At 40.0% G+C, this 10,999-nt stretch overlaps 1 protein-coding gene across 1 annotated transcript in view; it reads right to left on the reverse strand.

The window, feature by feature from the left end:
• The window catches only part of LOC101854219 (glutaminyl-peptide cyclotransferase-like protein), a gene marked incomplete in the record, with an annotated part of 58,630 nt that extends 51,144 nt beyond the window's left edge, over window positions 1-7,486 (reverse strand). The window contains 1 exon segment of the mRNA XM_013090123.2: window positions 7,185-7,486. Coding sequence (XP_012945577.1) covers window positions 7,185-7,322 — 138 coding nt within the window.
• Window positions 7,487-10,999: the final 3,513 nt, after the last annotated feature.

The following is a 10,999-nucleotide window of genomic DNA, read 5'->3' on the forward strand; positions in this document are numbered from 1 at the left end:
CTGGGTCACGACCACCAAACAGGCTTTTGCTTGACCAGTTCTGCACACGTCTTGACCAAGACACCGTAAGAGGTTCAATCAGTGGACGAGTCCGTGAAAATCAACGAAAATTTTCGAGATTGACTTCTGGCGGAGCGACAGTCAAGCCATAGAAATAGAATCGGGACAGGCAGTGCATTAGGAGAAAGCATTTCGCGGAAATGATAATTCGTGTATGTTGCATAAATGCACAGACACACTTACTTGCTATTTATGTACATTTACAATGGGCAATGACTACACTTCAGAGTGACGTTTTGTGGCGAAATGTTGTGGTTTACATTTTGACTCCTAGCATTCTCTAGTTTAGAAGCCAGTTTCGTTGGTTTGAATTTTAAATGAAGATCACTGCTTTAGTACGCTATATCTGATTACCGAATACCCTTTCATGAAAATAAGCTTAATACCATTATATCTGTAACTTCTGACTTCTCATAACTTCCTTGCCCTTTTGTCCTGTTTTTACGTGTTTATGCACGAGATTGAAACGAAGGCAAACATTATAGAAATGCCAACCACTAACTTTTAAAATTGTAATCTGATCACTGACCAAAATCAAGCCGTGCTGTGAACTGTTGTGAATGCAACCAACTTGTGTTTCGCACGCTCGTATGACCTTATGCAGTTGCGAGTGCCGTAAGACTCATACTAAACTAAACTAAAATTATAAGAGAGTCACAGTTGTCATTAGCAGGGCAGACTGGGAAGATAGAATTAATTAGGAAAAAGATCATCTATCTAGCATTATTCTTTCATAAGTTATATATTATCTGAAGGAGAATCTTTGTCTTTACCTGTGATCTTACACTACTCCTCAGTAAGATTGCAGAGACAGGGCTTTCTGTTACCCACGAACCCAGCTAATGATGAGATTATCTGGACCACTGTTCACTTGTTGATTTCGAGTCGACAAGCATGACAAAGGCGAGGACTTTGGGATCGTCGTTTCATTACTTACCATTCGCTCCCGGAAATCATCATAGTATAACAGTAGGTCCCATGCTAGGATAAGAAATATGATGTCGAATAGTTATGCAGAAGGAGGGGGTGGAGGAGGAGTAGCAGCAGCAGCAGTAGTAGCAGCAGTAGCAGCAGCAGCAACAGCAACAGCAGCAGCAGCAGCAGCAGCAGCAGCAGCAGCAGCAGCAGCAGCAGAAGAAGAAGAAGAAGAAAAAGAAGAAGAAGAAGAAGAAGAAGAAGAAGAAGAAGAAGAAGAAGAAGAAGAAGAAGAAGAAGAAGAAGAAGAAGAAGAAGAAGAAGACAGACAGACAGACAGACAGACAGACAGACAGACAGACAGACAGACAGACAGACAGACAGACAGACAGACAGACAGACAGACAGACAGACAGACAGACAGACAGACAGACAGACAGACAGACAGACAGACAGAGACTGAGAGAGAAGAGGAGGAAGAGAAAGATAAGCACAAAAACAAGAATTATTTGGTGTGAGGCAGGACAATTCAAAAGATAAATGCCGACTATAAGATGGGAAAACTAATCACGTGGTAATTTCGAGGAAGAAGATGGTGTTTTTTGGAGCTTGATACTTTATATCTTAGTTGTTATTGATTTTCTGGCAGTGTGCTAGCTGTTTCAGAGACAATTATTTTGTTTGATTCACAGCGTTAACAACCTGAGATCTGAGACGCCTTGTTGGCTGTGTTTGGGATTCCCTGGGGTGTGACGCTGACAGTGGCCAATAACATTTTATGCGAGGGAACAACGATTACATTTAATAGAAAAGGAAAGAGAAAGGGAACTTCTCGTGTTGGTGCTTATAGCGTCTACGGGTTGTGTTTCACCCTGTCTAAAAAGGTGACGCAGTTAGATATGATATAAGGAGCTTAAGACGATACTACTTTGTGGTTTTATCTTAGGAATTTAAACGTTATATTGACAAACATAAGATCTGGTAGAAACTGAAAGGCAAAAGAAATAATGGCGTCGGTGGTCTAGTGGTTAGGCAACCAGGCTTATAATCGTGAGGTTGCGGATAAGGGGTTGGAGCCGTAGGCCCGAAGTTGTGTCCTTGGGAAAGGCGCTTTACACCGAATTTTCCTCACTTCACCCAAGTGAGAATGGGTATCCGACCATAGGCAGCGAAACATCTTGTCAGTGTGATAGTATTTTAGCGCCTGTAGAATGGCAGCTTGCACTGTACGCTTCCCAGGACGCTGGGATTGTTTCAGAATGCTATCAGATCTGCTAGGACAATAATACAATTGAAAAGCGCACAGAGCTTGCTGTTGAGCGGGATTTTGCGCTATTCACATGCCATCTGTCTATTTATCTGTTATTATTATTATTATTATTATTATTATTATTATTATTATTATTATTATTATTATTATTATCATTATTATCAACGAACTTTGATGATGTGGACTTGTTTGACATTATGCCTGTTGTAAAGAGAAATATCAGGCATCAACATGCAGCAAAAATACTTAATAAGCTGTACTTCCACAGGGTGTAGTAGGAAACGCAAATGTCTCTAAGTTTTCCAGACATCTCATTCTCTTTAGTAACTGAAACAAAATCAAAAACAAACGGGAAAAATGACCGGCGTCTCTTGTTTTCACGGTAGGGGGCTCTTCACCACTGCACACAAAAGATGTGAGTTCGATCCCCAAGAGAAGAAGAGAGATTTAATGGGTGCCTCCGTCTTTTTGCTGGGATGCAGCCTCCTTCATAGGACTCTGTGGTCCTGACAGATAGAGACGAAGACGCTGGCTTCCAATTTGATCTAACTCATGTCCATAGGCAAAATATTTCAATCAATCACAGGGTATAATAAATGTGTTCTTGACCGGATCAGCACCAATAGCGAAAGGCTAAATAGGAATGGTGGACAGCTGCTGATCAAATTTACATCGTGCAAGAGGAGAGTTGGAAACTTTGATTATAAATGATTAATGAACATAAATGTAATTGTTTTACGCTCTATTTGGATCATACCGGAAAAAGGCTGCTTCAAACAGGCTTAGCGAGTTACAAAATCCAAATAGATGGGCAGAGGTACATGATACAATAACTCCCTGCCTGTGGAATCGAACTCACATCGTGTGCGTGTAACGCTAAACAGCCAATCCATTAAAGCAAAAACACTGATCTTCTATAGTGTGAGCCATCTTGACCTCTATTTCAGCGGTGTACATCCGTCGTTTAGTTTAAAATAAATCTTCCCCCGAGTAGTCAGTTGCGATCACAACTTCTTGGGGAGAGAACTGAGCGGTACTAGGAACACTGACTAAGCTATAACAAACCCAAACAATGGAAATGCGCAGATCTACCGCGTACACCCAATCTCAACGCGTGGGCACTGTTGTTGGAAGCAGGCAATTCCATCTCAACGCGTGGGACGGCATCCATTGTTGAAGCAAACAATAGATGGACAATGGGTGTTTTTCTGGTGGGTATCAAATACCCTGAGGTATCACAATCGACCAAAGTGCAGAGACTTTTTCCATCAGCAACTAGATCTAGCTGAGCTGTTAAAGTGTTATACCGATTGCATTTCTGCATGGCGATCCTGGTTCAAAAAATGAAACAAGTTTTCTTTAACTTGTGTTGTTTGGATTGGGTGGGGGTTTTTTGGGTGTTTTTTTGGGAGGGGTAAAAATTAAAGCTTAATCAGCACCATACTCTCTCTCTCTCTCTCTCTCTCTCTCTCTCTCTCTCTCTCTCTCTCTCTCTCTCTCTCTCTTTCTCTCTCTCTCTCTCTCTCTCTCTCTCTCTATCTATCTATCTATCTATCTATCTATCGATCTCTTTCTTTCTCTCTCTCTTTCTCTCTTTCTCAGAAACACACACGCATACACACACACACACACACACACACACACACACACACACACAAACAAACACACATACACATTCGACACCCTTGCAGGTCCATTTGAGGTGTTCGCTCATAAGATATGACCTTGTGCAGTAGCAAGTGTCGAAAAAACTCTTACCAAAAACATTTGAGGTGAGCTTCAAAGAAAGAGGCAACTCGTTAAGATCGAGGGGACAAGTTGTGAGAGCGTTGAAATCGAGTAAAAATACGCTGAGGCTGAGTACAGAGGATCTATCTCTCTCCGATAAATCTAACTAAATAAACAAAAGAAGATTGATAAGATTCACACCTACACACTTTGGCGCCACCTGCGACTATAGTTTCATGCTGTAGGTCGTGAGTTGTCATCTTTGCTAGTAGGGCTTTACTTTGTGGAATAGCGACTAACGACCATTCGCGCTAGGTTTATAAAGTCTAAAAGGTTAAATAAAGCGACATTTCACGAAGAACGAAAGAAGTGACCCTTGCGACGTCTGATGACTTTGAAAAATCAACGTTAACTTGGTGTTGACTTTTCCTTAAGCATAGTGACATTTAACAAGTCGCTACCCTAGAATTACAACGTTCTATCTGCTCAGCGCTTAGTTTTGAGAAATATGTCGTTTAAACAAATTGAGTTTCATAACATCGTTAAGATTTTTCAAATGCTATTTTTATAAAATACCTTGATAACGACTCCAAATGATCTTGCGATTTTGATAGAACTGATAGAGCACTATTAGTTTCTGACCGCATGGTTTAAGTAACTCAAAAGAGCCAAAAACGTCAGATAAAACTTTGTAACTGTAAGGTAGTGAAGTTTGAGCAAACGGGCGCTGCTCTTTATAATAAACTGCAAAAACGTTAACTGCAAGAAGCACAATAATCGAAATTTGTGAAATGATGAAAAAGATCGTGGATAGGCCTCATTGAAGAACATTGCTTAGTACAGTGTTCTTGTGTTGAGGCTTTTCGACATTTTTCATGACTATTTGTGATCAGTTAAAGATACTATCGGGACGAAACTGACGTCTGTGGTATAGCTGTTTTGACATTTCACTGTCGTACACAAGAGATCCGAGTTCAAATCCCGAATGGGAAAAATATATATCAAGTATCTCGGTCTATCTGTTGGGATTTTGTATCCTCTCAGCCCGGGTTGGGCCTTAAAGGTACTGCCAAAGCCTGCCTTCTTAATGATGTAAATTCTGTATGGATTGTAATATAACTTATAACTTTAAAAAAAAAAAAACCTTACCAGGACGAACAAAAAGCTTTTAGGTTTTATTCATTGTCGGTAACATAAAGCGGTTCAGAAGAATGTACATGTGAGTGTGTGTGTGTGTGTGTGTGTGTGTGTGTGTGTGTGTGTGTGTGTGTGTGTGTGTGTGCGTGTGTTTAATTTTACAAGCAAAGGCATATAAGAACAGCGATAACATTATTTCGCAATGTTTAAGAAATGCACCTCACGTCGTGATTTAAACGAAAATGCAACAATCGTAAACCAAAAAGAAAAAGAAAGATTTGCACCTTCATCGATGCTATTTAGGTGATCTAGAAGGCAGGCTACTTCGACCCTTCCTGTCAGGGCAAACCCGGGCGGAGATGGATATAACATCCACACGGAAAGACGGATACAACTTTTAACTACTACATCACAGACACCGGTGTTGTGAGTGTATAATGAGCTCTCGACATTTTATTTTTTGGTGCTTGAAGAATGTTCACATCTGTCTAAGATGAAGCATCTGGGTTTATTACCTGTCTGATTAAGAAAATAAGTGCCCATTACGTCTTGGCTGCATTTTTACGATGTTATTTGAAGACATAATTATTGTTATGCCTGTGGATTGTTATCTGATTTGTTTAGTTGTTGTTTTTTTTGTTGTTGTTTTTTGTTGTGTTTTTTTGCTTTAGTGGGGTTTGTCCTTCTGCTAAATAAGAAAAATGAGTATACTTGTGACTTTTAAAATTTGTTACTGCCTATGAAACATCTTTGAGGTACACACACTGCCCGAGTTCGATTTCCCAAGTGGGGATATTTTCTATCGACTGTCCGGCCAGTCCTTCTGCTGGGATGTTGTGTCCCTTTCAGCCCCGATTTACCCTGACAGACAGGGTCGCACCCCGCAGCCTAAATTGGGTCCAAACATATACATTAAGAAAAGTTTATATAGACTATGTGAAACAAAATCACCCTAAAAGCATTCAACAATATTCAGGTATATGAAACTTTCTCTCTGATCAGTTTTCGGTGTACACAAATTTGCAAAGATTGTGTAGTCGTTGAATAGCTAAAAGTAGAGTTTTAATTAAAGTTTTAAGGCATTTTAAACACTTATAGGTTAAAAAATGCAGCAGGTAAGAGGTGTTACTAGAAGGTAACTTAGAAAGAACAAAAGGAGGAGTGATAAGGATAATAGGTGTGTGGTGAGAAAGAATGAGCAAACCACAGCAGAGCCCCCGCTAACTACACACCAACGGTTGAAACACATTCTGAATATGAGAGAGATAAACAGTCTTACTGTAATTCAATACAGGCCAATTTGTCATCTTATCTTATCGCTACCCTAGAATTACAAAGCTCTATCTGATATTTTTTGGCCGTTTTCAGTTACTATAAGACCATGAAGTCAGAAACAAAAATGTTCTATCTCCTCTATCAAAATCGTAAGATCATTCGTAGTCGTTTTAAAGATATTCAAAGAATTGTATTCGAAAAAACGTGACATGTTGTGAAATTCAAAATGTTTGACGTAAAATTTCTCAGAACTAGAAACTGGGCAGATAGAATTTTGTAATTCTAAGGTAGGAATATGTTTGAGCTGGTTGTTGAACACTATAGTTCTTTCGATGACACATACTCAACTTTAAAAATGGATATTTAATTTGTGTAACCGCATGATAAACCTTAAGGAAGTTCAGTATGCATACTTGCATTCTTTAGAAAATCGTGAAAACTTCATCATACAATTCTTATGACAGTGCTGTTCAGCGTTTGGAACTTGATTGTGAACATATTATTATGATCATGGACTACAACGTAACAATTATTTCCAGTAGAATTGAGGGAGAAAGAGAGAGAGAGAGAGAGAGAGAGAGAGAGAGAGAGAGAGAGAGAGAGAAGAGGGGGGGGGCGCAGTTTATAATCAGGAACATTTTCATTTCTTTAGGAATTCTAACCCCGGTCACTCGCATTTCAAAAATAGTAGTAGCTCTCTTTGACAAGGGAAATAAATGAATCCAATATGCATACACATACTGTTTTATGAATTAAGCTACAGAGAAATGTAATGTTACAAGTAGACACAAAGACTCACCCGACTCTGAAACAGCATACATGACGCCGTGTCAAAAATCACCGCCACAAACAGTAGCAGAAACATCATCATAGCAGAAGCGGGGAAACTCCCTCCCAGCACCACGCGGCATCCCTTCTCTCGTCTGCCAGCTTCCATCTCGATCCACGAACTACCTCCCCTTGACGAGGTTACTCCACCGCCACGTCCATTATACGCCGCTCCTTCCGCTCTGACGTCATCGTCTCGCCTACAGCCATTGGCTGCGAGGGTGGTTCGGAGACCAATCAGTGGGGCACTGCACCTGCAAAGGAAAGACAAAATCCCACGCTAAACTTCGATCTGTTACCGAAAGACCCGTAGGGTGCCGTTAAAGATTGGAGTAGGTTGAACGATAAGGCTTTTGTGTGAGAGTGCGTAGTAATTTCAACTCACACGGAAAGTGATAGACGCCAGCTCGGGTACTTCTACCACTCCTTTCATCTCTTCTTTTTTTTTCCCTCTCGAAAAAAATTTCGACTCCTCTCGAAAAGATTTCAGACAGACAGTCGGATCGGGGGCAGAAGTGGACCCACAGTTAGCCTAATCGAAAAACATTGTGCGAGGGTGTGAGAATCAAAAACGTCTATCAACAATAACAGTATAATTTAGGTGGAACCTTTTCACTTTGAACCAGCATTACATCGCAGGGACAGTGTGGAAGATAATCATTGTGTTCCTAGAGGGGTGATTAGTGCAGAGGCCCAGTCTATCGGGAGCTCTCGCTACAACATTAGCTGCGTCCACGATCAAACAATTACACCCCCCCCCCCTCGGGCGGCAAATAGACTCAAAAAAGTACTCGTGCAGTAGGTAAAGGGTAATTAAGCTCCCAAAAATGAAGCTTCCCCAGGATACGTATTGACAATACAATTCTTAAATAACAACAGCAACAAAAGCTGTGTTGGGGAAGTATTGGTATTATAAGTATTTAAAACAGAATCTCCTTTACGTTGTTCACTGCTATAGTCTCAATAAAAAGGGCACAATGTATACCTGTGTGTGTTTTTACGGTTCCTGTACAGCTAATAAAAACTTCCCTCGGGGACAATAAAGTATCATCTTATCTTATCTTATTGTATCTTATCTTATCTTATCTTATATGGTCAGTTCAACACACATTAAAGGACTGCGCTTCAGTAAGACTTTTCAACAAGTTGAGAAGGCCTCAATTGAGAACAGTTTTTTTAAATTTATTGATACCATTCTTGTTATTATTCCGACAGGTTAATATGTATTATATTTAATCCGATCAAAAGCACATCTGGTATTCCAAATTCCACAGTGCAACTTCAACAAATGTAGCATAGTAAGATAAAGTCTCATATTGGAATTCAAATGTACAATAAGAACCGTTTCATTATGATGCAATATTCATTCGATTTATAAATACATTATCCGTTTATCACAAAGTTGAAAAAAATCAAATATTATTTTTTTACGCCCTCTTGCAAAATTCATGCAACAAATCGATTGTCCGCAGAACACACACACAGTCAACAAGATTAAATTTCATAAAGAGGCTTATAAACACAAACGCTATTCCAGAGCACGCGCATCGAAGTCCGTGGTATGGTGGTTGTACGCTTCGCTATCACACACGGAAGACCTGAGTTTGATTTCCGAGTGGGGAGAAGTCTTATCGAATGTCTCAGTGTTCCTGTTGGGACGTTGTATCCCTATCAGTCCGAGTAGGCTCTGACAGGCAGGGTCGAAGCCCACCTCCTAAAAGTTCAAAATTGTGGCTGGTGGGGGCGTAAAATATTTACATTAAAATTGAAAAAAAAGGACAGACGTTACCTCTGTTGGCTCTGTTTAGAGTGAAGGGTCAAGTCGTTTGGATCAATAAATACGCAACAAGATAAGTTGGGTTTTCATGATAATTTGACGTTTTCATATCGTAGATGTGGCATTTAGAAGGAGAAAACCCCTCTTTAAAAAAGTGATGACAAAGAGATCAAAACGAACGCCACAATATGACCCTTTGATTCTGCACACATGCCTCTTATATATAATAAAACGCCATCCTGTAGCCCAGTACAAGGTTATGTCTTCTTAGCATTTCACTTTCTCAGAATTACAAAATTCTATCTGACATTTTACGCCCTTTTTGAGTTACTAATACCAGGAGAACCAAAATAATGTTCTGTCTACTAGTCTATCAAACTCTTAAGATCAGTCGGAGTTGTTATCAAGATATTCAAAGAATTGCATTCGAAAGAGTTTGTCATGATGTGCATCCCCAAATCTTGGACGTCAAATTTCTCAAACCTAGGTACTGAGCAGATAAAACTTAGTAATCTAAGGTAGCGATTTCTAAAGGTAGCAAAATCCTGCAGCTCTAAGGCTTCAAATGGATTATCAGAAATACAAGACCGCCTAACAAAAGTGCTTGAAGGGACAAACACCAAACGTCCCGAGACAGTTCAGGACAAGGACATCGGTGTTGGGATTTGAACACAGGCTACCCACGCATTGTCAAATTGCTAGTCAATTGATCCCCCTTCCTTTGCTCTCATTTCGTCAGAGTCCTTCCATAATTGTCAGGTCCATTTTCTCTGGGTGTCCAGATAAAGCTCTTATTAGAATGCAGATAATAAGGGCCATCTTACCATAATACCATGTGTGGCATCGTGGTGATATCAGGCTCTCGTCAAAATAAGGAAATCGGGGAAACCTCCATTTTCCGCCTGTTGGTCATTTTTTATCGAATTGTTTGTTTCGGGCTCAACACCTTTTATGTTTATTTAAAAACTCATTTCTGTGTGGGTTGTTAGTGATAAAAGTTGATCTAAGGCACACATGTGTTAATGTACAGTTTCCAAGGACACTGAAACTTTGGCAGTCACCAAAAGCAGGCGATCATTTTTTCACCAATTTTACCTCTGACACCTGGGTGATGGTGGGTAAGCGAGTTATTACAACTTAAATGGGTCCTCTTTTTTTAAAAAGACACTCAGTATAATATTGTTTCGTTGTGTTTCATTATTTCCTTCCTAGTTTCTAATTGAAAAGACAACGAGCACCCAAGTAATGGTCTTGATTCGGGAACTATTTTGTTCTCTAATTTTCTCAAACTTAAACAAACGTGGGCGAATGTGGAATGCCAGTGACGAAATCTCGAAGCGTCAGTTGCACAGATGGGCAATTAAGAAGTGTTTACTCTCAACGCGGGACGAGATTACTCACAATTCCCCCGGGTGGACAAATGGGCGTTAAGCGATCATGGCAAAGTTTGCCCTGGTTCAATATTATTGTTGCAGGACTCGTTGTAACCAAAACTAGACTAATGTCAATGGAATAACAAGGTCTCGGTTGGGACTCACGGCAATGACGTCTGTGATTAGAGCGGGCGAGAAACTGTCACTATTTGGTTTGAAGTCCAACAAATGTAATTAATTATGTTCTGGCTTTTTTCTGCAGATGATCCAAAATTGTAGTCTTAGTTCCCAAATTTTATCAATTTAAATGATGTTTTACACTTCACTGGAATTTATATAATTTAGAAAAAAAGAACTTTCCACCTTTTTGGGTGGTATACCCGATCACAGCAGAAAGACTGAGATGTTGAGGAACGTAGTATTCTTCACGAGGGAATCGAACTCAAGCCTTTAAGTGCAGGGAAGTGTAACCATTACTACACAGAAGAAAAACAATTTGGTGTCTCTTGTACGGGACACTAGATTGTGTTTTGTTGCATATTATGACTTGGTCTACTTTTAAGGGTGTGTGTGTGTGTGTGTGTGTATGTGTGTGTGTGTGTGTGTGTGTGTGTGAGTGAGTGTGTGTGTGTGTGT

The sequence above is a fragment of the Aplysia californica genome, unplaced genomic scaffold (genome assembly GCF_000002075.1).
Source record: "Aplysia californica isolate F4 #8 unplaced genomic scaffold, AplCal3.0 scaffold01149, whole genome shotgun sequence".
Lineage (NCBI taxonomy): Eukaryota > Metazoa > Mollusca > Gastropoda > Aplysiida > Aplysiidae > Aplysia > Aplysia californica.